Source organism: Poecilia formosa, unplaced genomic scaffold, assembly GCF_000485575.1.
Source record: "Poecilia formosa unplaced genomic scaffold, Poecilia_formosa-5.1.2 Scaffold62, whole genome shotgun sequence".
In the NCBI taxonomy this organism is placed as follows: Eukaryota; Metazoa; Chordata; class Actinopteri; order Cyprinodontiformes; family Poeciliidae; genus Poecilia; species Poecilia formosa.
Genome location: NW_006800001.1, coordinates 2,097,038 through 2,124,717, shown reverse-complemented (window position 1 = coordinate 2,124,717; position 27,680 = coordinate 2,097,038). Strand labels below are relative to the sequence as shown.

The window sequence follows — 27,680 nt, the reverse complement described above, 5'->3', positions numbered from 1 at the left end:
ACTGTCTGAAATACTTAAACGATGCTGTGAGGGAAGCACATGTTCGCCAAGAGCTGCTGGAAGCCAACCGCATTCGCTGTAAATAAAAGATACATACATTCAGCAGTGGGGTGAGACAAAAGATCCCCCCCCACTGCGGCTGCAACGTAAAGTCTGATGATTGCACTGATTACGCAATGTTTAACTCTAGTTGCAGATCTGACCTTTGTCACATTGGCGGCTCCGATCCAGAACCGGGGAACCTCTACTCTTCCCATTCTCTTCAGACACTAATTACCGTTCTACTACATTTAAATGAATTAGCCGCTTGCGTCGTTATTGGACACATGAATTGGTTTTTTTTTTTTTTTTTAAACCATCATGCACCGCCTGATGCCACCCAAGACTCCAAAACTTGGGGGACAATGTTATTGCGCAGAGTTCTCTAATTAACTCGTGCCTATTAATTCAGGCACTGTAACAGAGTGACATAAAAAGCTCCCCACCCTCTCGCTCTCTCTTCCTCTTCTTTTATTCCCCGCCACAGACGGGGCGCAACTCCCAGTGATCATTTAAATATTTCAGCTTGGTAAGAGCCCGAAATGAGTCAATGCCATTAAAACGAGCTCTGCCGCAAAAGTCCTGCAGCTCCGACTCGCAAAAACGTTGCCATAAAACTTCGTTTGAGGCTGTCCAATTTCAGTCAGTCAATAGAAATTCCCATGTTTCCCTCCACCTTGGTTCTGTTAACACTTATCTCCGCCTGAAAGGGTTGACCAAGGACACCCTTTGCTCAATAAACACAGGAATGCTTTTTTACGCCCCCCTTCCCCTCCTCTCCCTTTTAAAGATTGACCTTAAGACAGGAATGTTCTGGCTAGATTTTTGTGAATGTTAAACCTTAGATAACTCTTCAATTTAGTGTTGAAACGGGTCAGAGTAAAGATAAAAATTCTTGACTTATTGTGTTCGGGGAAAAGGCATAATAAGTTTTGGTCTTTTGGTTGTGTAATGAAAATGAGTACCACTGAGAGCAGAAAAAGAATATTTTTATAAGAGTTGTAATAAAAGAGCTTCTGATTAAAGAATGATACAGCTGCCCTTGTACGGCTGCAGCTTCTTTTCTCGGTATGAGGCTTTCGATTGCTGAAATTCAGCGTGGGTCTTTTTAAAGCTGTGAAACTGAAAGAGAAAAGTTAGCTGCAAAATGTAATTTCATAATTCCCCTAAAGTTCGTCTGGGTTTTTAGCCTTCAGCCACTTGGATGGCACAGTTGTCAATAAATAAGATTACGTCACACTGCAACCGTATTCCAGTAGGAACGTGGGAAACTGCTGCTGTTGCTCTACTCTGGATCGACCTAGCTAGTATTGCTAACATAATGATTTGCATTCAAACGACGAGTTACCAGTTTCATTTGGGAGGATTATGAAAAATGAAAAGTCAAAGTGAATTATGGGGTGCTGGTTGGCAAAAACATTCAAAGTCTGACTTTAAGATCGTTTCAGATTATATTGAAACTCCTGAACACAACTCTGTTGAGCCACCACATATTATGACTATACACTGATTCCATGTGATAAAATGTCCCATGTTATTTATTCTTTATGCAACTATTTCTGTAACCTGCTGATGCTGCAGCTATAACTGTTAGTAACTGTTTTTTTATTTTCCTATGTTTTACGTTTACCACTGTGGAACAGGACTAATTTCAATTGTTGGAGACAATAAAGGATATCTTTATCTGGATAACATCGCTTAAGGACTTTGTGTTGCTCTAAAAGTGATACGCAGTTTGTTTTGGTTCTCATTAGTTGGTCCAAACCAGTGAGATTGCGGCTGCAATATTTTGTAAGCATTATAAATTACAGCCCCGTCACACTATTGCATATCTCCGTTGAATATATTAAAGAAGATATGATGCAGACGCTCTGTCTGCACCAATGAAGATTAATTCACCAAGGCGTATTAAACTGTTGGAGTGTGTACCACTGCAGAGGCGTGGGGACCGTTTCTGATTAATTCAGCTAATAATCCTGCAGTTTATAGAGAGCAACTTTCAGCAAAAGAGGGTCAGGTAATCATTAAGACAGGAAAAGGAGAGATGGTGAATCCTCTGCAACGGAGCTGTGCATTTCACACCGTTCATCCCAACACAAAACAGAGGGACATGAGAGGTGACTGAGAAACTTCATACACATGACAGGGGTTGATGTTTCCCTAAACGCCCCTTGAATATATTTACATCTGGACCTATGCAAAACGTGTTTTTAGATACAATATTTGAGGAAAGCTCGTCACAGCAGCTTAATATATTACAACCAAATTTCAGGAAAGACTCAAGAAAAAGCAGCAGAGAAAGCAGGTAATGTGTTACTCTCTAACCATGAGGGGCGGAAAGACTAAAGCGGACATCTATCATCCTAAGCTTACTCCAATCTCAGAAACATCGTAACCTTTAAATTGCCATCACATTTGCATTGAACGGTTATTTCCACCAAAGCCGGTGATTATTTACATGGCCATTAGCGCCATGGAGTGGTGCGACAACAGTATTCTGCCGGTGGCAAGTGTGTCACATCTAAGGCAAAGTAAGAAATCAATACAATCGTGTTCACTTAAACTGATGTTGTTTTGCTCATATCAGACAATTACTTTGACCAGAAACCCTTTGCATGTCCCACTCTCAACATGAGCTTCAACCTGTGAGCTCTGTGGTGGTTCCTCAACATTATTTACTGTGAAAATAACTGGCTTGACTCAAAATAACAACTCAAAACAACTGGAACAGTGGCTGAAAGGCTCGTAAAATAGCACCTGAAAATCTCCCAATCAGATCCTTCAGACTAGCCAGCAACAATTAGCAAACTCTTGGTGATACTGTGCATCTGCTGAGCTCATTATAGGAGAAACTTGTCAGTGCGACGCTGGTGAAAACGTTGCTAAGGAGCTAATAGAGGAACCATGTTGTGATGACTTTCTGAAGGCAGAGTTTCAGAGTTTTTAAAGAGACAAAGGCCCAATTTCAGGAAGTTAAATATCAAAGTCAAATTTCTTTTAAGTCATGTTTGATAAAATTTGAATTTCTGTAACAGCTGAAGGGAACATAGTTACTTGACTATGCTATAAAATGGCACCATGTGCTTAGAAAACACATAATATTGCCTCTTTAAGAATTAAAGTGGTTTGCACTCATTGCAAAGGAGAATTATAATTAGATGTCGCATCTTACTACTGGATCAGACCTCTCAGTGTTGCTCCTATAAGCAGCAGTTCAATAAAGCAGACCAGCCACTAACACTTCCTTCACCTTTGCTCACCTTTCAGATCATTACTCAGCACGGAGAAAAGAGGCAAAAGATAGAAGCTATATTAGGGGACGGAGCCAAGGTCTCCAAGAACAGGGCAACTTTCTGCTGTGTCATTTATAATGTTTAACTTGCAGCCATAAACCCTGATTAAATAAGAACAAGCCCTTTCCACCGTCCAACATGAGCTCAGAGAGTGATGCTTTGTGTGTGAAGGGAGAACAACAGAGAACTTCAGCCACTCGCATCGTTTCATCTCGGAAAAGCAGATCTTAAAAACCCAAGAGTTGATTCAGAAACTAATCAGTGCTGGTCTTAAGTCTGGTGTTATTTCAACGACGAGAAGAAAAACTAAAATTGTAATGAAAGAATAGAGGTGAATTTGTTTGTATTGTTCTGTAACAGTTGATTCCCCGGTCCTGTCTTTCGGGAAAGCGAGAACCTATGTGGTTCTGAAGGAGACATTTCAGTAAACTGGGACCAATTGCAATGATTTAATCTTTTTTAGCTAAAACATTGTTCTTCACACCATGTGTGCAAAAGAAATGAAGTGAAATACACATACAAGCAAAATAAAGGTGCAGGATATAAAGACGCTGTTCTTAGAAAACAGCACTAAGTTGTTAAACTTCCTTTTCGAAGAGGAAGTAGGAAAAAGGAAAACAGTATCTTTAAAGATCCTTCCTTTTTTGTCAGCTGATGAAATTTGACTCATAGGGTGTTTGGCAAACCACCAACATATCATGCTTCCTTCAACACGTTTGAGAATTTGAAATATTTTTTATTCTTCTCTTTAGAGTTCTAGATTTTGAAAGTGGAATTATTTTTCTTTGGTTATCACTTTCTGGTGTGGTTTATTGTTGATGCAATATCAAGGACTATCAGAGCACTGTTCAGTTTGTTGTTTCAAAATGGTGAAGAGAATGTCTCAATGTAATAACTTTGTTCTTCGTTATTAAAAGTTCATTAAAAGAGTACAAGGAACTTTGGAGGGATGAAAAATGACCTTTTATCTGACTAAATCAACTTTTAAGTGTTATTTTCTTCCACAGTACAGTCTGGACAGGTACAACCACATAAAATGGATAACCAAAATTTCACGACAAGACGGAGAAAAATGAACTGGCTCCATGGATGGTGTCGGCTGCAGGCGGTAACACGTCCGACGTAGGCCCCGCCTCCACGAGCGGCCATCTCTAAGCTGTCCTAATCGATTGGCGAAGGAGGGGGGGGGAGAAAGGCCAGCTTTAATGTGTTGCATGTGAAGGATTTACTGGAGAGCAGAGCCACAGAATCAGTGGAGTAGAAAATGGATCATTAGGACACCCCCTAACCCCCTGACACCCACCCCACCCTTGTTCCCCAACACACCCTCCCTCCCCCCACTCGCCCTCCGCTCCACTGAGCCCCCACTGCCTCACGGTTCTGGACAGAAAACTCAAGCGAACGCAGACACACGCTTGTGTCCACGCGCAGAAAGGAAGGCCTGATACGGGACGCTATAGAAGGTAAAGCACCGAGTCAGACGGCGCAAACAGGACGTCTGGTATCGCATTGGAACTAAAAATCCTGAACATGCACACACATTTCCTAAAGGGTCCCCAGATGGCAGGGCAGGAATTAAAAATGTCTCGGCCCGCCTCCCAATATCCTGTCAGGCCAATCTACTCACCCTCCTACCTACCTCAGCCACTTTGTCAGGAAATGTTTGGGAGACCGAATTTAGCTTCTCATGACATGAATTATTAAGCGTGGAAAGACACCGAAGATGAACCCAAAGTCTGCTGCATCCCAGGTGAGTCGTTTAGCCAATTTATGGATGATAACTCATTTCATAGTTTAAAGGAAATTGAAGGTGGACATTTTTATATCAAAATGTGCAGGATCTGATCTTTAGTCTAAAAACACTTATTATGAAAGGTTGGGGAAAAATGATCTGGCTTACTGATGTTAGAGGACCTTGACATATTTCTCTGTTAAAAAAAATACTGTAGTTTAAAAAGTCTCAGTAGTTACTTTGGCTGTTCTCATGTACAAGAGCAACTAGTCAGCATGTATCAGGGTCCAGATTGCACATCATAGATGCTGACTCCATCTTTATCTATCCATTTAGTGATATGTGTGAGTCTTAAAGACTTTTTCTGTTGTTTTTTTTTTTCTTTTAAATGTGTATGCTATGCTGGGACAAACACATTTCTCCCTGTTTTGGGGATAAATTAAGTATCTATTGGTCTAATACAAAACTGTAAAGCTAAAAAGTTGCTAGTCTATTTGTTTTCTTTGCAGTAAGGCAAAAAACAATACTCTGACTGCTGCAATAATGACACATTTCTACAGGGATATTAATGTTAGTTATATCATAGTTGTTCTTATTTGGATTTTGACACTAAAGTAAAAGTATGTTGCACACGTTCGTTTTAGTAGTGGCTTTTACCTCAGTAGCAGTGATAAGTGGGCCTGCTTTCGTTTCCACTCTGACGTATTAAGTTTAAGCGTCGCTAAAGTCAGATTTGACTTACTTGTACAAAAGGGTAAAAGCATAGCAGCTATCTTGAAGCCAGCTGACTGGGAGTGAGCAGCAACTGGTGGGAGAGACACAACTCAACGCTCCATACAGGTGAGCAAACGTCCAGTCGCTTTCTCTGACATCTCATGAAAAGGACCATGAATGTGGTGTCTCTGAACTTTTAATTAGCAGTTAATGTGTCTAAATATGACAAGTCACATTAGCCTACTCCTCTAAGGCTCCTGAAGACAAGAGGGACAAAAGATCCTGGCGTTCATTTCAGGCAAATGTCTCTTGTCTTGTTGAATTGGCTGCAAAAAATTGTTACTCTTATCAACTTTCCATTATCTGCAGTGAGAGCAATAATTAAAACACTTAAAATAACAAGCATTGTGACCAACAAGGTCAAACAAGGGCTTACGCTTATGTCGCTACATCGCACAGTGGGAAAAATAAATAATAAAAAAAACACATTTCAATGTTTGTTCTTAGAAAACAGCACTAAAGAGTGGCATCACCAGAGCTCCATAAGCATTTTTGTGTTTTGCAAAGCTCTTCACTCCAGTTGCCAGTAACAGATGAGCATTCTGCGGATAAACAGACAGATACCAAAGATGCATAGAGTTCCTTTATTCCACCGTGGGCGGGGTCCCGTGTCCCGTCCCCTTGGTGAAACACTTACAGGATAAACACTCCTATTAATATTCCTCTGTGTTCCTCTCCACTCTACTTGCCTCTCTTCTCCTTTCCTCTCCCTGTCCTATTATCCTGCCTCAGCGGACATCCTGTCCTGTCCCATCCGCCTTGCCAACCTGCAAGACGGAGATGAGAGGATGATCCAAATGCAGGAGGGGGGACATGAATCATTACACTTCCTGTTGTTGCCCACCGTCAGGGGAAGGAAGGGAGAGGACACCCCGGGGGGCTCCAATTGATTCCAGAGACTTAATTGGGTTTATTAGCCAAGATGTTGGGCCCCACGAGGAGGCTCCCAGAGGCCACTAAGTCCCCCCTACCCCACCCCACTCACCCCTCTGCCACCCCATCCCCTGTTTTCTGAAGGAGAAAGCCTGCGTAATTGTTTTCCCTCCATCTTCTGTGTCATTGTCAGATGGGTCCTGCGGGATTATTAGCAACCCCAGGTCCCTCAATAATTCATCCAGAGCTATTTATACACAGATGGAGAGTCCTCTAAAGTCTCCCCCTGTGAGATTATCTGACGCTTAGACAGACAGACAGACAGAGAGAGAGAGAGAGCGAGAGAGAGAGAAAGAGAAACGGGGCTACAAAGGGAAGAAGAGAGTGATGGACAGGCACATAGTAGAGAGTAAGAAGGATGGAGTGAGGCAGTCACAAAAATAAATGCAAAGACGACCAAAGCGAGGCTGACAGTGTATAAAACAGTGAAACGGAGAGACGGCATCTTTTAAAAGTAGACACAGTGACGGTTACTCTGCCGTGCATTGAGTTTCAAGGTGAAACTCTCTCCTTTGCTTTGCCAAAGTGAACAAAAGCACCATCTCGGGAATAGCACAGCCGCAACCAACACACATTAATGGCTTTTAATCCTCCCCACCCCACCCTCCACCACCACCAGCACCACCTTTTTTTTTTTTCCTCCATTTAACACAATTAAGATGTTTGCAAAGCTAACATGGACTGCTAGTCACCATAGGAAGGACAGATGAAAGACGTTCAGGGATTTCCATATGCAAAGCAAACACAGTTATCCGTCCTTTCTAACGTGTCTGCGCGTAATACCGAGGAAAAAACAACAACAATCAGCTGTTTCTTAAATCGCCGTATAATTCTCTAACACAACAGTAATGCATGAGCATGTAAACATCGGCGACTTAAGTGGTGCTTAATCCTCAACACATTGCGGTCGGACTACAAAGGGCTGCAGGATTCCCTGCCGTGAACGACTTTACAGAAACCTATGATTTTCGGACAGCAAAGTTGGGCTGGGGGGCCGGGGGAGATGGAGGGAGGGGTTGTTTTATTGTTGTCAGGCTAACGAAGCCTTTGGCGCACGCGGCTGATTTTCAAACTCTCTTTGTTGGCTCTCCAGCCACAGATAATTATATAAATTCATTCCCCTTGGCAGTCGCTTTTATCAGGCTCATTTCAAAAGCCTGGCTTCCTCTTGGACAAATTGGGACACTGAAAAGGCAGATAGGAGTGATAGTTTTTACATTTTGCATCAGTGGCACGTTAATCAGGGCAAGAATAGCTATGGGAAAAAAGAACTCCTTGTAGGAATCCGGCCATTTGTCTGTAACAAGCAGCATAACAAAAGTTGCGTGTTCATCTGAAACGTGTAAAACGCTCTGCCTCCGCAAAAATCTCCGACCACTAAATGACAGAGTGTGAAACGGTTCTGAACAGCTGATTTATTTCTAAGTTGCAAAATAAACCATAACATGTTTTAATTCATAGGTTCAAGTTAAACCTGTTTTTTTTTCGCACACAAAACACCTAAAACATTTATAAAATTTCCATATTTCAAATTTCAACTAATGAAAAAGGAGTTTAAAAAATTAACGTAAGAGCCAGTTACGTAAAGGAGCGTCTTTAAAGTTTAATTAACTGTCATAATTATGAATACGGTCGCAGTTTATCAATGTTTTCACTGGTTATGTGATTTGTTCGGGGCATATCAAGTCTGAGCGCTGCAGACAACTTCCAACAACCACGACTGGATCCGTCCGCTGCAGATGACGGACGGATGTCTCTGTGGTGGCATCACGTTTCATCAATGCACCTTTTGCAAATAAATCTAGACTAATGAGTTATAGTTTTTTATGGTTGCTAAGCAATTAAACTTTGCTCCTCTTTTTCTGCTTTGAAGAGTTCCCCTTAAAATGCTGTAAATCATAGACAACTAGCTCAGAGGAATTTCTCCATCTCCACAATTCCTTTACAGCTTCACCTTCTAGCAACCTTCTGCAGCATTAGAGCTAAATGTAGTGCTAAATTCAGAACAATGATCTACTAAAAGAGTTGTTAGAGATCCTGTTTTCACTGAAGGGTCGTGGTATTAACAGTAAACAAGGTCCTGCTATGGATCCCATAACTACTCACCTGGACTTGGTCATATCTGAAGTCGGAGCATTAATTAAAATATTTCAAACAGTCAGAATTGTGACAAAGAAACCCAACTTTTCTCTATTCACCACGCATGGGAGGATTCAACGTCGTCGTTAGCAAGTTGCAGCAGAGAGTTACATCTTAAGGTCACCGAGTCTCCATGACGACGAGTTATTTTAAGTATTTTGTTCATATATTTATCAGCTCTCCAATAAAGCCACAAAGGGCTGCACATCCTTCACTGAAGCAGCGCACTGATTGGATGAAGCTAAGGCTATTTTCTTGTTTTCTACAGAATGTTTTCTTTTTTTGGAAATTAACTTCTGTTTGCTTTTAGGCCAAATAGCTTCTGGCTTTCTGTGTTTTCGTCATGTTGATGAATATTCCACACAGACAATGACAGCAGCAAGGCACATGGAGAAATCTTTCCACACCAACTAAAGCAGAGTACGCACAATTTTGACCTGCTTGCCATCTCCTGCTTTGCGACTACAGGTCCAAACTAATCACCTCGGTGTCACTGGAAACCTGCATGAGACTGGGAGAGACCTCTGAAGCCATTAAATTGCAAGTCTGACATAATTTGCTGAAGACTTTCTGTCCAGATAATGATTTGTGGAATGAGCTAATGCTCTGAATGGCCAAGAGTGAACCCAGCTGAATCAAGCCAACTCAGTTTTTCTTTTTTTTCTTTTTCTTTTTTTTTTGGAGCCTTCAGACATACGCAAAACATTTTTATTTTATAATCAACACAGTTTAAGATTTCCTTCTGATTCACAAAGGGAGGAACTGATCATGCGTTATCTGTGAAGACGAGCTGTAAAGATCCTACTAAGAGGACGACAGCGTCCAAGATCAGCAAGACTGAAGGAGTTTTGAATTCACCTCAGTAGATTGATTCCTTTAGTTGAAACATGGACATCATTTCACGTTCCTAGAAAACTGAACCCCATGTATAAAGCAAAGTTTAGGGTGTAAAATAAACACATTCTGAATTAATTACAAAGGGGTTACTTTCGAATCACTAAACTGAAATAAATAACTGCAAAAAGAACAAAGGAATTTATTTAGCAGAGATTAACTTTGATTTTTGTTGAAATCAGTTCAACAACAACTCTGGCACATTCACAAATTTTTAAACCATCCAATCTTGATTTTGAGGTACAAAAAGCACACAGGATTCCCTGAATCACAGTCAAGATTCTGTCAGAATTCATTTGTAATGGAAGTGAACAAATTTTATAAACCTTCTTTGCATGTTAATGTTAAGCGATTAATGGACACTAACAAACATTTACCTGACACCTCAAGTTTTTCAAATGGGTGCCGTCAACTTTACCTTGTTGACATTTTGAACTGTTGCATTTTTTGGGAGGTTTCAACATACCATTTTTAAAGTTCTACCCATTAAGAGGCCTGGTCCCGACTTAGACAGCCTATGATATTACACTTAGTTTGGTGAAAGAAAATGTGGTTATATGTTTCCATCTCTATGGGCGAAAGACTTCTTAGTTATTTTTGTTGGGGTCAAAGGTCAACTTGCCCAAATGGGCATTTGAATCACTTATTAAACTTCAGTGTATGTATAAACATGCATGCATGTGGTTGATGTAGGGAGATGCTTTGAGTCTGATGAAGACACATTGAACAGAGAAACTGAAACCTGTAGTGAACTAGTGAACAGTGAACTAGTGAAGAGTGAATTAGTGAACAGGTAACTAGTGAACAGTGAACTAGTGAAGAGTGAATTAGTGAACAGGTAACTAGTGAACAGTGAATTAGTGAAAACTGAACTAGTGAAGAGTGAACTAGTGAAGTATGAATTAGTGAACAGTGAACTAGTGAAGAGTGAATTAGTGAACAGGTAACTAGTGAACAGTGAATTAGTGAAAACTGAACTAGTGAAGAGTGAACTAGTGAAGTATGAATTAGTGAACAGTGAACTAGTGAAGAGTGAATTAGTGAACAGGTAACTAGTGAACAGTGAATTAGTGAAAACTGAACTAGTGAAGAGTGAACTAGTGAAGTATGAATTAGTGAACAGTGAACTAGTGAACAGTGAATTAGTGAAAACTGAACTAGTGAACAGTGAATTAGTGAAGAGTGAACTAGTGAAAACTGAATTAGTGAATGCTTTAATAAATACTGCAAAGATCAAGTATGTAGGCCTTTCAATTTTTCAGATATTGGGAGCTTTTCCAGCTGTTTACCTACTGATGTGTGTAACCATCTTTCTTCATTCAAATAGGGAATGCTTACAAATGTCACACCGCAGTGCATTCTGGGTATTTGGTGCAAGTACGCTAAAATGTAGTGTACAGGTGGCAGTCAGAGAGTGAGACAGAGTAATAGAGACACATAGAGATTTTCATGACTGAATGAAACATTAGTTGAGTATATTTTCATCCTTGTTAGATCATAATGTACTTACATTGTTTTTATATATGGGTTTAGCTTTTCTTATTTTATCAAAAATAATCGGGACAGTTGCTGACGACTTTCTGCGGTTGCCCCCCGATGACACATCAGGTCTAACTCAACAAACTAGGTGTAGACAACATAGTAATTGGTAACATGCTTATTTCCAAAGTGAGAAAGAAAACTTGATGTTTAGTTCTGTTCTTGTTACCTTAGCATATCCACCAAAGGAGAAATGCACTGCTGAGTCATGTCATGTAAACATTTGTTGTTAGAAGCTTTCGTTATTGGCTACAGTGCAAACAGACAATAGGATTAGCTATTAAGATTATTTCAATCTAAATTGATCATGTTCAGTAATCACTTGAAAGGAGCTGCTTTACTTTGGTGACAAATTCTGCCTTCTTACTTGACTTTTTGATATCAGGTTGACTAAAGACATTGGTTTAGTGAGCCACTGATGTGGACTGGTTGTGTGTGGCGTTCAGAAGAGCACAGTAAGATTATGACATAGAAAGTTTATGTGTTGGAGAATTTAAATTTAAAAAAATTATTATTATTATTATTATTTTGTTTGTTTGTTTTTGGTAGTTTAGCAATAGCATTACTGCTAATGTCAAACTTCAGAGCTAAGTGAGCTTTTTAACTCTGAGGCCCATCTTAGCTTTGATTGTAAGGGAAGATGTTGACACACCACCTTGTTAGAGCAGATTTGTAAAGTTTATTGCAGTTTCAGTAAAGTTTAATCAGAATCTAACTCAAGTATTTTGTTTGTTTTCAACATAAGAGGACAAATTAGCTGAGTGAATGATCTAAGTAAATTGAAAGAATTTCACAAATATAGCCAAAACTATTTTTTTTAAAGTTTAACTAATCAAAAATATTTATCACAGACTAACCAAATAACATTTATGTAAACCTGTTAAATTATAACAATCAGTGATGTTTTATAAAAAAAAATAAATAAATAAAATCTGGTACCTATAGGTAGAAATAGGAGATCAGCTTCTTGCTTTCTGTACTTCTACATGCAAACACCACAACTAAACCACAGCTCCAGATTTACGTCTAGACGACATGAACAAAAGCAAAGATATGTGAAGAAATGTGTAAACCCACGTATAACAAGGGTAAAGTAAGAGCTGTCCCATTAACATGTCAGATATGGAGGGCACTTGTTTATTTACCCACGGGGCAGCTGGGAGCCGTGGGGGTCTAATTCTGCTCGCGTCTCGGGAAGGTCATTCTCCCCTCTCGAGCCATGATGGCCACAGATTGGTGCTTAAATCTGGAAAAACGCAGCCTATAAATTACAACAGAGGACAGAGAGGTCAGAGCTTGGCATGGAAGCGGGCCAGAAGCCATCAATCTGCTGGGGCCAGAGACGGCGACATCTGTCTTTGGGAGTCCCTCACTCTTTCTACTTCTATCTCCGCCCGGCGCTTTCCTTTCAGCCCCTCTTCCACCGCCCTTTAAATCCTTTGACTCGCTCTGCGCCTGACATTGGACTATCTCCGCTTTCCTCCATTTTTAGTCTCTCTTTACTGTCTCAGCTCTATCTTTTTTATATCACTCTGCCTCTTGATACTCTCTCTCTCTCTGTCTTTGTGTGCAGCACCCACCCAAACACTCCTCCATGGATCCCCCTTGCCTCTTTTCATGCATTCTCTTACATCATCCCTGTTTCAGCAACTCTGTAATTCTCCTTCCTTCTCTCCTGCTCCCTCCCTGTCTTGAGCTTCTTGTCGTTTTACGCTCTCTTGCACCATCTCCCTCTGCAGCGATATGTTTTGGTCTATCTGCTAACCAACCAGCAGGACAGCATAAAGCCTTTATGTTCTCTTCCTCAGTGTTATCCCAACATGATTTGAATGGTTATATCTGAAGGCAAAAAATGCAGGGCTCAGCACAGCATTGGACAAAGGAAAATAGCACAATGTCTTTCCATATACATGTGCCACATTTTAAAGCGTGTATTTTTAGGTGTTCTGCTCAAAGTGGCAGCAAAACGTCTTCCTTTTGAAAAATAACTCTATAAAAAAAATTATATTCAATTACAGTTTTAAAAAAAGGGAAAAATAAAATTGAGTCTTCATATAAACATAATATTATATAATAGTGCGAATTGTGCATTTTTTTATGGGTTCTCTGAACAAAGAATTAATAAAAAAACCTTCCCTTTTGAAATAAATAAAACAAAATTTTTTTTTACTAAACTGAATCAACATAATTAAATTGAAAAAAAACAACAACAAAAAAAACATGCCATATTCAGTTCTAAAAGGAGGAGAAATGGCACAATAAACAGGTGGAATATTTAACAGTGTTCTGCACATTTTCACAAATTGCTAATGAAAAAAGTTAGTTTTAGACTAAACAAACAAACAGCATTAAATTCAATAAAATAAGATAAGAGTGATATTCGCAGTTCAGGAGCCAGGAAACTGGGACAGTGTCTTCACATGCACATAAATACTTGTCACAGAAATCAGGCTGAAATACATCTTTTTGGGAAATCTTTTGCAACAAAAATCTTTCAGAGATTATGCAAGTATGTTTAAATATATAATTCTTACCTTTTCAGTAAAAGCTTATCATAACAAATGCAAAACAAACTCCTTGTTTTTTTCTTTAATTGACTCTCCCCGCCGGCCCTCGACACCCAAACATACGAAAACTTCCCCACGACTTATTAATCCTCCTCCATTCTCTGAATCAAACCTGCCTTTGAATAATTGAGAGGGATTTTTTTAAAAATTTTTTGAAAAGCCCTAACCTCCATTTCCACCTCCTCTTTACAAGTCAACGTGGTGCATTTTTAATTGGGCGGGATATAAAATAAGGATGAGGGAAGACGCGGAGAAAGTGAATTAAATTGGGACCACTAAAACCTGCCAGTCGATGCTCGGCAAAGGAGCACGCATACAGACGAGGCTAAATATGTGTCTGGCCTGACAAGTCGCACATGCTCACCAATGTTTGACGTGCTTTCTGTCAGGGACAAATAGTACACGGCTCATGTAATCCCTCCTTCGGAATATCCTAGCAGGCAGACCCAGATACGCCACTTTGAGTTATGTTCAGCAATTTGGTTGAGAATAAACATCAACTCAACTTTCTATGAACCATACATCAACTAAAGCTGTGTGATTTGCTGGCTGTGTAGTCAACTACTTTGTATGGTCTGAAAGGGTAATTGAATCTACTTGCTTTAAAAAAAAAAAAAAACCCAGAAAAAAGCTCCACAGATACTGAGATAATATCTATCTACGGATTCAGAGCTGTTTGCATTTTTCCTGAATTCAGCTGATCAGAGCCAGCAAACAGAGGGTGCATTAGGTGGAGTCTGGAAGTCTTGGAGCAGGCTGTGTAATCAGAATTAATGCTTGCACAGTGTGCATTAATGGGTCACTGCCACAGTTAGCTGGTGACAAACTTTGGCTCCATATTTCATATTGCTGCTGTGTCACGCTGCTGTTTCTTGGTGGAAAACCTCTGCAGCAGTGAGTTGCAGCTGGGCTCGAGGTCTGAGTCGGGCTTGGGTCGGAAAAATGCTTGCAAAACGTCGGGATCCGACTGTCGTTTAAAGCCCCGTGCACTGAAGTGAAAGTAGGCTAAAATTTGACAGTGAACTGGCGAAAGCTGAAATATAAATATGAACAGGTGACACATTTGATCCAACATGTCCAAATGCATCTTTAGAAACGCATATATTCTGCACATGCAGGGAGATGGGCAGAGTGTTACAAAATGGCCTTAAAGAGCAAAGCAAGGAGGATAAACAAGTTTCTGAATTCAGTCACAGTTGAAATTTGTTGTCTTCTGAAAACTGTAAGCAGATCCTGATCCTCTGAAACTTTGGAGCTACATACCGCGCCTTGCAAAAGTATTAAAACAGGATCACATTTTGTCACTTTACAACAACCGTCAAAATATTCTATTGACATCTTTTTCTGGTAGACCAACACATAGTATTTATGAAGTTGAAGAAAAGTTACCCATTGTTATTTTTAATAAAAACCATCAATATAAAGCATTTGTTTAACCACCATTTGCTCTAATATTCCTAAATGTAATCCAACCATTACCCTCAGTATAAATGCAGCTAATATCTGAGAAAGAAGTCATGTAGGGGACAAAGCCAACATTTAGAAGAAGGTGATGTGATCAGATGAGACCGAAGCGTCTCCGTTCTACATGCAAGACGTCTTTTCGTTTAAGCTAATGCTACACATTCCTCTAAACACCCTCGAGACGTCACAATAAGTCAGGAAAGTGGCTGTTGATTTTCATCCAATCAACGGCCAAAAATAAGAAAAAAAAAAAAAAAACAAAACAACAAAGCACAAGCAAAATGTTAAACTTTCCAACATTTCAAATATGTCACGTTTCCTGCAGAACATGTAATTTGCATCTAAACCCAGGGGGCTTTGAAGGGGCTGCAGACTAAACATTTAAGCAGACCAAAGTCTTGAGTTCCTTTTTAAAATTTTCCACAAAGCACAATCATACTCTGCTGCAGCGAATGCCTTGAAAACATTTACCTCACCAAGGAGCACTTGTCAAAAATAATGATTTTCTTTTAGTCAAGACTGAAAGAAAGGCACGATGGGACAATGAACACTAGAATAAGAGAGCGCACATTAGTAAACAAGTAGAGAGGAGGAAAAAAAATGGATTCAAGTGTGAGCATTATTGGACTCTTTTTTTTTTTTTTTTAAAGAAGGCAAAAGGCCAAATGTTGATGAAACGCTTAGGGTCGGCTTCATTCTCACTCTGCTGTAGGCTACTTAGCTGTGACAAAAAAAAACACGAAACCTAATCCACTCTGGAAAAGTTTTTAGCCTTAGAAATGTTTTTGAAAAGCTGCACAGCGCTGCTTTTTAAAAAAAGAAAGAAAGAAAAAAAAAACGTTTTACGTATTAAAATATTAATATTTAGATTACAAAAACCTGAAAAAAAGAAAAGAAAATCAGCTCGATTCCTCTTGATATTGTTATATTTCTAAAGTTAGTCTTCTTAATGGGAACACTGTTAAGCTTAGCAGCTACTCGTAGACAGCCAGCAAATCCTCAGAAATAGTGTGCGCCCTTGGGCACGGACTAGTCACCAGTATGAATATATGCAAAAAGGTTTAAAAAGTTGCAGATTTCAAAATGCCAGAGTGATCTGACTTTTCTACAACTGTATCGAAATCAGACTCAGGTTTGTTACCAGGGCAAATCCCATGACAGGTTCGTCAGTAATCAGCTGTATGGAAGTAATGCTGTTTTAAAACTGGTGGAGTTGAGCCCCAAAATCTTCAACCTCCCGTCAGATTCAGGTCAGGCTAATCTGACGTAGCCTTTTATCCTTAGCAACATGTTTCTTCTGAATGGAAGTAATGTTAATAATTTTTGGAGAGATCCAGAGAGAGCACTGACCTGTATCGGATGGGGAATCTGAGGAAAGACCTAAATATTAGTGCGATGGCAAGGCAGCTTTTCAGCCTTTAAGACAAGAAGATCTTCACCAAAGATAAATAATAAAAGTACATGTGGAACTGCATAAGGTTTGATTGATAGTTTGTCCCATTAGTTATTAAGAAAGTTGCATATTATATCAAAATGCCGTGTTTTTTTTAAAATATGTAAACAAAAAGAGATAAATTACTTTAAATACAATTATTTTCAAACTCCTTGTCCACTGTTTTATTATCTTTTGAGAGATGTCTGTCTCTTTTCCAATCAGAAACAAACTTCTTGGTAGAAGGAAGAATTTGTGGCTCAACTGGATGAACAGCAAACAGCAGGAAAAGTTTCAGTATGAGGAGCAGAAAGGGGTTTCCATGGCTATTTTTGCTCATATATCAAATCAAAGCAAAAGTGGGGGAAAAAATAGATCGGAGAAATTATTATAAATGTAGAAATCATTTTTTCGGATTATTTTAGCAGGAATAAGAACAAATGATGCTTTTCCGTTCTGAATAATGCAATTATTGACTGTCTCATACAGACACAGGTCTCGTTAAAACTGTTATTAGAAAATACATAACTCAGTCATATAAGAGCTCCTGTCTGTTAACCTAAACATTGTCTGTAAAGCAAATAAATGTTTCTAAAAAAAAAAGAAAAGCTCATTTTTAATCAAAAGCCATTTCAAAAACACGTCGCCGTTTGTCTTCTTTGCAACACTGTCAGACGTGTTTTGTCGCCAAGCTGCGGCTCAAATGCTGAATGTGTGTTTATTAATTTCTGTTGCTCTTTAGGGAAGTTAAATGAGAAGGAGAAGCCCGCCTTCGCAGCGCCTCCCTGTGTGCGCGCGTAAAGGTCAGCGGTTATAATGAGAGGACTGCCGAGGTCAGAGAAGCCAGAGGGCTCCAACTCCCTGACAGGCCACATAACTCCACACCGGCTTTTAGCATGCTAATACTGACGGGAGCTCCAGGAGCGCTCCCTCCTTTAGCCCCATCGAGCCATCTCTCACTGTGACTAACTGGCTCCCTGCTCGGCCATCAGCCGGCCCCCCTCGCCGACGAGTCTTCTCCAATAATAATGGACAACGGAGGCAGCATTACACTGACAAATTATCCTCTGCTCAGTCTCCACCTCTTGTTTACCTCTTGTTGCTTGGCAGTTCCCGGCTCTGACAGAAACGCGAGAGGACGTGAGTTTCGCGGCTCTCGGTGGTCGAGCGATGTTCTAAGGGCGCGTTGTGATGTCACAAGCTCCTGACGAAAACTTCAAGAATCCGTTGTGATCCATCTTCTGGAGAAGCAGGTCACAAAGTTTACTTCTGATCTGAGCTGTGCAGAGCTTTCTGGGCCAGGCAGAGAAGGAACACATTAACACACACACACACACACACACACGCGTACATGCACACACACACGCACACAAACAATCAGTCATAGAGGCATCCCAAGCCAAACGGGCAAGGAGGAGGAAGAGGGGAGGGGGAGGAGGAGGAGGAGGGAGAATCATCCTACCGAGGGGATGATGCAACCCGAGTGAAATTTTTCGAACGAAACTCCTGCTGCATTAACGCAGACCTGCAGGACGAAGAAACACAGCCCAGCTTGTCTTCTTTCTTTGTTCAAAGTCGGGTCTGATTTCAGACGTCTTTTTCTTCTGCTGCAGACGGCAACCTGTAACATCTAATTGCCTGTAATAAGACGCAGCATGACTCTTTCCTGTTCTTGGCATCGTGACTTCCTGGCCTCGGTGAACACAGCGAGCCCGACGATCTGTTCTCTTTGTGTAACCGCTTTGCCCTACACGTTCAGGTAAAAGGCTGAAATATCAACGCAAAAAGTGTTTAGGGGGGGAACCATAACTCCCTTTATGACCTGCGCTGATTATAGCCTCCCCATCTGTAGCATAGACCATCTGCACTGTGGGTGAATTTAAACAGCGCTGGAAGTGGTCCTTAAACTGCATCCTCTTGTTTTATGTCAATGACACTGACTTACAGCAGTAAGTCTCTAAGATTTGAGATATTATTCTAATATCTCAAATCTTTCCCCTCAATCTTTCTACATTTTGTCACATTACAATTACAAACATTTAATGTCCTTGAGTTTAGCTGATTAAATTACACAAAGTAGGGCAAGATTATACAGTGGATGAAAACACATTTTTATTTATTATTATTATTATTATTATTTTTTACAACTATAAATTTAAAGAAATGCAAGCTGAGTTTCCTTTACTCTAATATCTCAAAATAAAGTCCGGTACAACCGAAACCCAAAACTTCTTAACTAATAATGAAACTGTTTTATGTGGGTTTCTGAGGCGTGTTGGAGAAAATGTATGGCACACCTGCAAGCCTACCAACACAGTTAAACATGTGTGCATTGTGACGTCACCTTCTTGCAGGAAGGATGGATGAGTTAAATAAAACTGTAATCATGGCAAAATAGTACTAAAGTCTGCAAAACACTTGAAATTGGGACATGCTTCGAACATCCAAAGAGAAAACCACTTTTGCAACACAGTCGAAGCTAAAATGGAATGGTTCCAGTTCAACCATTTTCATGTGTTGGAATGGCCCAGTCAAAGCCCAAACCTAAATCTAATTGAGAAGCTTTGGTAATACCTAGAAAAAATACCAAAAATACTTAATATTGCATAGATTTGCACTTCTTTCTGCTGTCCACTCATTTAAAATACATTGATGTTTGTGGTTGTCAGGTGACAAAATGTGAAATGGGTCTTACTCTCCCAGCAAAGCATCTCATTTTATTTGTTAAGTGCAGAACAAGCAGGACCTCTGGTAAAGGGTATGCTCTACATCTGAAGACCCTCTGCTTCTTTTTTTTTTGTCGCTTTTATCATCCGTCACGTCAAAAATGGATGATTAGACCCAACTCCAAACGAGATTTCGACACCTGCTTTAACTTTGAGCAACTCTCTGACTTTCTAACTGCTTTAACTGTCTGAGCCCATGGCGAAGGCTGCTTGCAAACATATTTAGCTTGACCAAGGACAAATACATTACTTGAATTGAATTACATCCAGATGAAGCAACAGCAATAAAACAGTCTTGGTGACAGCTGCATTTGCATTTGCTAAGAAATGAAGAGGGGGGGACGGAGAGGGAAGAAAGAAAAAAGTTTCAAGGTAAAGGTTTGACTTGGAACGCAAACGCTGCACGAAGACGGAACGGTGGTAAAAAAAAAAAGAAAGTAGCTCCACTTCTTAAATGTCATCTCCATATCATCACAGCTCAATTGCCGCAGTGATTACGACATAAAATCCGGGCTGATGAATAGTTCTGGCAATCATTTCTACACCTACTCCTTTTGAACGGATCCCCACCTCCCATGCTGCATTGCCAGCGAGAGGAGAAAGGGCCAGCTCTTTGTGCTCGCCATGCTTCTCAGCCCCGTTGTGCTTGGTAGCAGCAGCAGCAGCCGGTGACCATTATAAATGGCCTCTATTAGCATGGCTTGGTCGCAGAGGGGAGAGAAATAAAATCATTGAGAGGATGTAGCCCCGCGCTGATGTCCCGGCGCCCGCTATCAAGCTCAGCTGACCCCCGTTCCCCGGCTTCTCTCCTCCCCTACACCCATTCCAGCGAGAGACACAATCCTAAAGACTAGATTACAAGTGATACATAGAGTCATTATGGGGAGGGTTATGGCAATAGTACCACATGCACAACTGACAATGGCCATAATAGGGGTCTATTTCTTCAGAAGGAGCATTGAAACAGTAAAGGCACTTCTTGATATGAAATTTTTGCGGTATGATAAGATAGGGGTAGATTTCACAGTATTTACACAAAATTTAAACAAAAACGCATATTTTTTTTCATTCAATTATTCTGACTACTCCTAAAATAATATCTCATGATGATTAGTAGCCAAGTTCATGTTTTCTAATACTGTAATTTTGACACATATAAGAGCATATAGAAGAAACATTGTTTTCAAAAGCCAATTGCATATGAACAACTTCTATTATTTTTTTCCCAACTAAAACAACCACAAGAAGCTAATATTAGCTGGTTAAATAGTCAGGCTATCTGCTAAGCCAGTCTGCAGTCAGCTACTTTGAGGACAAGAGTAATGGGTGGCGCTAGCATTGAGAAATGGAGGGATTATTTAACTTTGTCATGAAAAGTGAGACATTTCTGAGAGCAGTGTTTGTTTTTCTGGAGCTTAGATTAAAAATTGGTGATTGAGTTAGAGCTAGAAATAAATTTTGATGAATTTTTAAAACTATTTCTGTCACTTTACCCATCAATGCAAAACAACATTTTAAGTTCATACCGCAAATATTTTCAAAGAACTCATTTTGCCTTAATTCCGCAAACCAGCTGACTTTAAGCTTCAAGCTGTAGAAAAAAAAAAAAAAAAAAACTTTGGTCACTTTCTCTGACTTCAAGCTTTAGAGACAGAACATTTTTATTATTTTAAAAGCTTAATTCCACTGAACCTTGGTATATCTTGATCCCAGTAACTCGTCCAATAGCTTTTAACAAACAAAGCTTCTTCATAAAACTTACAATAAAGTTAAATGAACTCATTACACAAATGATGAGTGACGATATAATTAACAAAAGTCAAGTCACCGTAAGTTGCACGTTTGAAGATACAATTATATATATATAAAAAAAAAAACGAGAAGGAAATTTATGCGAGCATCTCCGATCTCCGGCAGCAACGGAGAGGCTGCCACAGCCATTACGAAGCACAGTGCACCGCAACTGAACGGGCGCCACACCGGCGCATGATTTAAAGACACAGAAAGAGAGGGAAAAGAAAAGAGTGAACACTGTCAAGCAGAGTTAATGAAAGAGGGGAAAAATGAAGAGGAGGATGGCAGGAGGGGTTTTCTGGTGAGCAGTCCTACAGACTTCACTCCAATGGAGCACATCACACCTTAAAGGGTCATCGTGCCCTCAGTTATACTGTCTGCGCTCCGATCGTAACAGGGTTTGAAAAAAAAAAAAGGCAAAAAAAGCCAAGTGAAAGTGAAGCTGAGTAGAAAAAAAAAAGAAGCTAATTTGTTTTGCGTGGAATCAATGAGTTTAAGCATAAAATTGACAAAAACGTACTTATGTTTTTAATGACACTGAAAGCCGATATTTCTTTTAACTCTGCCTCTACTCAGTTACTCTCGACCTCTTTTGTTACCTGGTGTACGTTATTCAGCGAAAGACTTCAATAAAGCCATATGACCGAAGCGCGCGCAGTGAGTCACTTTGCCTGTAATGTGCGGGTCGTGCTGTCTTTTACTGCTAATTTGGAAATCTTCCACGGGAACCTCGGGAAGGTGTTGAGAGGCAGTGAAGGAAACACGGCCTTCAAACAGCTTGCAGTCAGCCAGCGAGGTGGCAAGCTAAAGGAGTATAGAGCCTCCAGCTAGTTAAAATATGAGCACAGCGGGGGCTCACTAATGAAAGCGGGGGCCCCAGCCTGGGAAGCAGGGCTGTATATCGCGGCAAAAAGACAGTTCTTAGAATCAGCTGGCGAGCAATGCCTATAGTTCTGGGGCCGCTGGTGATTAACCATCCAAGAGGGAGTTGCTACTACAGCTGGACTATTAATAAAAGATCCCCCCCCCACATTTCTGCACGCACCTTCTCCCACCTCTTTGGTTTCTTGCTATGCCTGCACACAATCTCAACCATCTGAAATTGTTTGGATATCATAATCTATTCCTAACACATGGTTGATGTTACACATTGTTTATATTGGACAGAGAAAGCTTAAACATCACAACAAGCTGCTACAGTTTTATATGAACTATTTGCATGACTTGTATTTGGGGAGACGTTTGATCAAAATATGTGGAGAAAATACCTGTAGCAGCTAAAACACTTAAAGTGGAAGACTTTAAAATATGTCCTCTAATAGAAAGTGAAACCTTTCCATAACAGCTACGGTGAAGATTAGCAACAACTAGCTAAGAAGCTAAACTTGCCTTCAAGTTGGACTTAAGCTTAGTATTGTTGCTAAGCTAGCTAAAGCTGAATACAAACTTTTTGAATCTATTCTAACAGCAGAGGATTCAAACCTTCGTCTTGATAAGAACAACTTAGCAACGCTGTTTATCATTCCTGTTGTTGCTAGCCATTAAGGCTGGATGCAAACTTTTTTAAATGGAGTCATACAACATAGCAACTAAAGCTATTCCATGACAAACACAGAGATGCAATTAATTAGCAACAGCTAACTCAGAATTACAATGTTTAGCTTGCTAGTAAGCTTTCCTTCATGTAAACATTTCAACCCTACCACTTTCTGCTCTACACATGACAATTTATTCTTTTAATTTCCAATCTATATGCTCTCTTAGATTTGTTACCAAAATAGGCTTATAATTTACTTACTAAAGTTACAATTTTAAACTAATACGCTGGACTCAAACGTAAAAACATTTAATGGCTAAAAATGTAATACTCTCCAAAACGAACTTTTTACAGTGTGGTTGCTCATTCTTCGTGCTCTGTACTCCTCTGGGAGATGTTTTTCGGGTACAGCAGATCAATTAGTGACCTCTCATTAGATGGCCATTTGCAAAGAATAACCCTTCCCTTGGGGGAGAAAAATAAAAAAGAGTTAAAGCATCATCACTCTTGTTGGATAATGGTCCATTGATATTGATTTTAAAAAGCCCGTCTGAGTAAAACTTTTTGCATATTATCCGCTCTGGTTAGAAAACTGAGCTAAAAATAGTCATAGGATATAAATTACAGAGGTAAACCAGTTATGGGTGTGCATAGCCAGAAAGCCTAAAATGCAGAAATATATAAATAGATCTGCATTTCCTTTCCAAGGGAGAATTTACTACTGTCATTAATTACTAAACCTGAGGGTCACAGCACCATTGTTGATATTAGATGTTAGTTTTCAGTGAATATTATTGGTAGGCTTCGCCAATGTTAAGAGCTAGTGTTAATAGCTCTTAACACTAGAGCTAAATGTTGACACATTTAACAAACAGCATATTGCTAAATATAACTGTTCATCGCTTGGAACATTTACATCATAAACATGCCTTTACCAATAGTTTTTGTTGGTTAATTTGATTTCTGTAGATGATTTCATTAACCTACTGATTTATGGCCCAACAAGGAGACCGGACTCCAACTTTGTGAACCACTACTGTTACGTCACTCCTGAAAAGGAGATGAGTCACTGTTACACTAAATCTAATGTTGGATTTGATGCCAATAATGTCTGTAGCTGAAAATTTGATTATCAAAAATGAACAGGAATAGTAACTATTACACCTGTGATTTCTGTTTTTAGACGAAGAAACTACATGTCTATCTTTACTACTCACAACTGAAAGAGAAAAAGAAATCCAACTTCTCCTAAAAAAAATAAAAATAAAGAAATCAATGTGAATAGTTTTGAAATCAGGATCTCTACATATGTGATAAAAAGTGAGAAAAGTTAGAACATGTCATTACGTTCCAGACTCTGTTTGCTCACTGGAAAAGGTTTAAAGCTAAAACTAGGAATAATCCAGTACAATAGTCTCACTTCATTTTAACCTTGAATAAAAATATCAAATATAAACATATTTTAATACAAAATGTATACCATTATCTAACAGGTTTTATTTAAGACAGATAATTAATTTTTCATATTTAATAAAATAATACAACAATCATTCCAATTAAAATTATTGTTATTTGGATTTTCCTGCACAAACTTAGGCAGAAACTTACTAAAGTTTTTAAAGAGCTTGTTATGCACAAAATAACTCCTTTTTGCCACTCTGTTAGATACAAACATGGCCATAACTGGTTCATTAGTCAGGCTATCAGCTCCGGTAGCAGATTTGTTGTCACTATTTTTTAGACGTACAGCATCAAAACTTGTTAGCTGTAATTTTATAACAGTTAGAAGAGACAGTAGGGTTGGACAATTGCCATATATTTTTTTTTTATTCTGAAAAACAATCATTTTGAGAAGGTTTTTTTCTTTTTGTAAGACCCTCATTCTACACAATATGTTCATAACCTAAAAGCCTGATGAATTTTTGAATACTTTTTTTATCGTTACTTGTATTGCCATTATAAAAACAAAACATCTTCACCATATATATAACCCATAGCCCATCATGCATCCCTAGCTGATACTCTTTTAATTTAAACAAAACAGCTGTCCATGTTTTTCAGAAACAGAAATATTCCCAAATAGACAAAACCATGTTTGTAGTAAGTGAGAGAAAACAACGTAGCAGCTCTTTAAGACAACTGATCTGCAGTGTGCAGCAGCAGATGGGAGACGGGCAGAGCTGCATTACTTCATTCGCCACACAGTTGGAGAAAGCATCGGTCTCTCTGCCACTTTCTCTGCCATCAAAATAAAAGGACTTGACCAATCATGAAATCTTTGCTGTTCTGAAGGTGTAGCTTTTTAATTTTGGTCTAAATTGTACGACCAAAACCTAAATGGGGTAAAGTTAAATAAACTCATCAGAGTCCTTAGATGATGTAAACAAAACACGGATAGGTTTATGTGATCATGTATGAGTCGAGGCATTGAAGCTGTGACTGAAAAGCAGGTGTTTTCACCCAGAGATTGATTGAGCAGAATCTCTTCCTAAATGGAAACAGTGTCGTTCAAATACCACCAGCTGTTGTTTTCACTGAGCTCTAAAAGACAGCCTTTTCTCATTTTTGTTTGTAATTTTCTGCAAACAAAAGCTCAAAAATGACAATGTAATATATTCTATTTGGAATTTGAGGAAAAATGTTTTATCAGTAGCTCGTAGTCAAAGATGAAAATAGTACGCAGTAATGCAATAAAATAAAGAGAACAAAGCAAAAATGTATAGTTGTCTCTTAATTTTTTTCCACAGTTGTATATTCATGGGCCCACTCTCAATGCTGTTGCACGTTCATACGCACGTGCAGAACATCCACCACCCCCCAGCACGCGCTCCCCCCTTTTCACACGCACTCTCACACACACCGATAGTGTAACAGGCAGCAGATCGTACTGTTCTGCTAATCAAACATAATCCACTCTCTCTATAACGCTTGCTGTCGTGACTCCCTCTTCGGGCCACTCTCGTGATGTTTCTGCACAATAAGGTGACTCTGAAGAGCAGCGCTAGGTCGAAAAAAAAGATCTGTCATCTGCCGCCAAAAATAATAAAATACTATTATAAAAAAATCCCTAAAAACAAACGCCCCAACCCCCAAAAAACTCATTCAGGCGTCTCAAAATTTGCCCAACATTCGCGCACTAATCGTCCCCCATCCGTGCGTCATGTGTGCCAGATTCCTCCCCCTCGGTCGTCGGAGCCTTCGAGGGGACCGGAGGGAGTTAGACCCACCTTTGTGCATGCCCGTGAAGCGGTCCTTCAACACAGTGAGCTCGTAAATCTTGCCGAACTCCTCGAAGAGGGGCCGGAGGTCCTTCTCGTCCAGGTTGCGGGGGATCTGGCCGATGAAGAGTTTGATGGCATCGTGGTCCTTCATGGGTATGGTGGCCGGGCATCCCGCCGGGCTGTGGCTTAATCCGTTCACGAGCCCGTTCGTGCTGGCGGACACGACACCGACACCGTGCACCGCGCCGTCCACCTGCCCGTTGGTTAAAGTTGCCATCTTCGGACCTGCCGCGGTGAGAGTTGGGTAGAGGTACAGGACGACGGCGGCAGACGGCGACGGGCGGGGAATCGTTTTCTCTCTTTTTTTGAAGAAGAAGAAGAAGAAGAAGAAGAAGAAGAAGAGGAAAAATAAAAAATAATATAAAAAAAAAGAAAAAAAAAAAGAAAATTGGGATCCGAGACCAAGTCGTGCCAGAGAGGGTCCGCTCTCGTCCTATCAAAGCCAGTATTTACAATGATTGGAAAACACATGTAGCGTGCGGCGAAGACTCATATCAAAAAATAAAAAAAGCGCGCAGTGCCCAGTTGGTCCCGATGGAGGTTTTGATTCCTTGTATTTATGTCTTACCCAATAACTCGTTCATTGATTTCATAAAAGAGAGAAAGAAAGAGAGGAAAGAAGAGGGGAGAGAGAGGGGGAGAGAAAGAGAGAGAAAGAGAGAGCAAGAGAGAGAGAGAGAGCAACAGCGTTCACTGTCTATTTACACCCACGTTCCTCCGTCCCAGCTTCTTGGCACCCTTTTATTTTTTATTTTTTTTTGCATTGAGGACTTGGTATGGGTGTCTTCTCGGTTTAAACGGACAGGACCTGCTCAATGCTAGCCAGGGCGGCGGGGAGTTTCGAGTGAAATGGGGGCGGGGGGCGCTTTAAGCTCACTATTTATAAACCGAACCGTTTTCTCTCCCCCTCTTCCTTATGCGAAGAGCCAGTGGTACATTCCGTCGAGGGAAGAGGGTCTATAAATAGAGAAATATAGAGAATACGGTCCTTTGTGCTCCAACCCAGAGCAAACAGCGGCTCGCGCACCAACTTCATGTTACACAGTGAGACCGACTGAGAAATGCGAGGAACAACACTCTTTCGCTCATGTTTCAATCCCATCAGACATAACCCACGAAAAATGTGGATTGTGATTTAAAGTGGTTGCGTTTAAGTTCACATTCTTTCGCATTCTTGCTCCCTTTCCTCCTCCTCCAGCAGCAGCAGCAGCAGCAGCAGAGAGAGCCGCTGCCTCCCCGCTTCTCCATTGGCCGGCGGACAGCTCCGCGGTGCTGAAATGTAGCTCTGCCAGCCGAAGCCAACATATTTGCTTCCTTCGGAGGAAAACAGTGTGTGACAATTCGTCCTACAGCTCGTTTCAAGTCCAGAGGAAACACAGAGTGTTGTTATTGTTCGCCTCGCTGGTTAGATGACGAGTTATTAGCTCCAGCATCTAGAGTCATGTTGACTATACACGGCTTGATTTTTTTTTTTTTTTCTCCCGAAAGAGGAAGTCTGTGAGCACCGCCGAGTGGCGTACAGAGGGGCCACACGGA

At 40.2% G+C, this 27,680-nt stretch overlaps 1 protein-coding gene across 1 annotated transcript in view; it reads right to left on the bottom strand.

The window, feature by feature from the left end:
- Positions 1-26,988, bottom strand: part of LOC103139612 (CUGBP Elav-like family member 4) — a 77,838-nt gene extending 50,850 nt beyond the window's left edge. The window contains exon 1 of the mRNA XM_016672499.1: positions 26,091-26,988. Coding sequence (XP_016527985.1) covers positions 26,091-26,361 — 271 coding nt within the window. The 5' untranslated portion in view covers positions 26,362-26,988. The remainder of the gene's footprint in view (positions 1-26,090) is intronic.
- Positions 26,989-27,680: the final 692 nt, after the last annotated feature.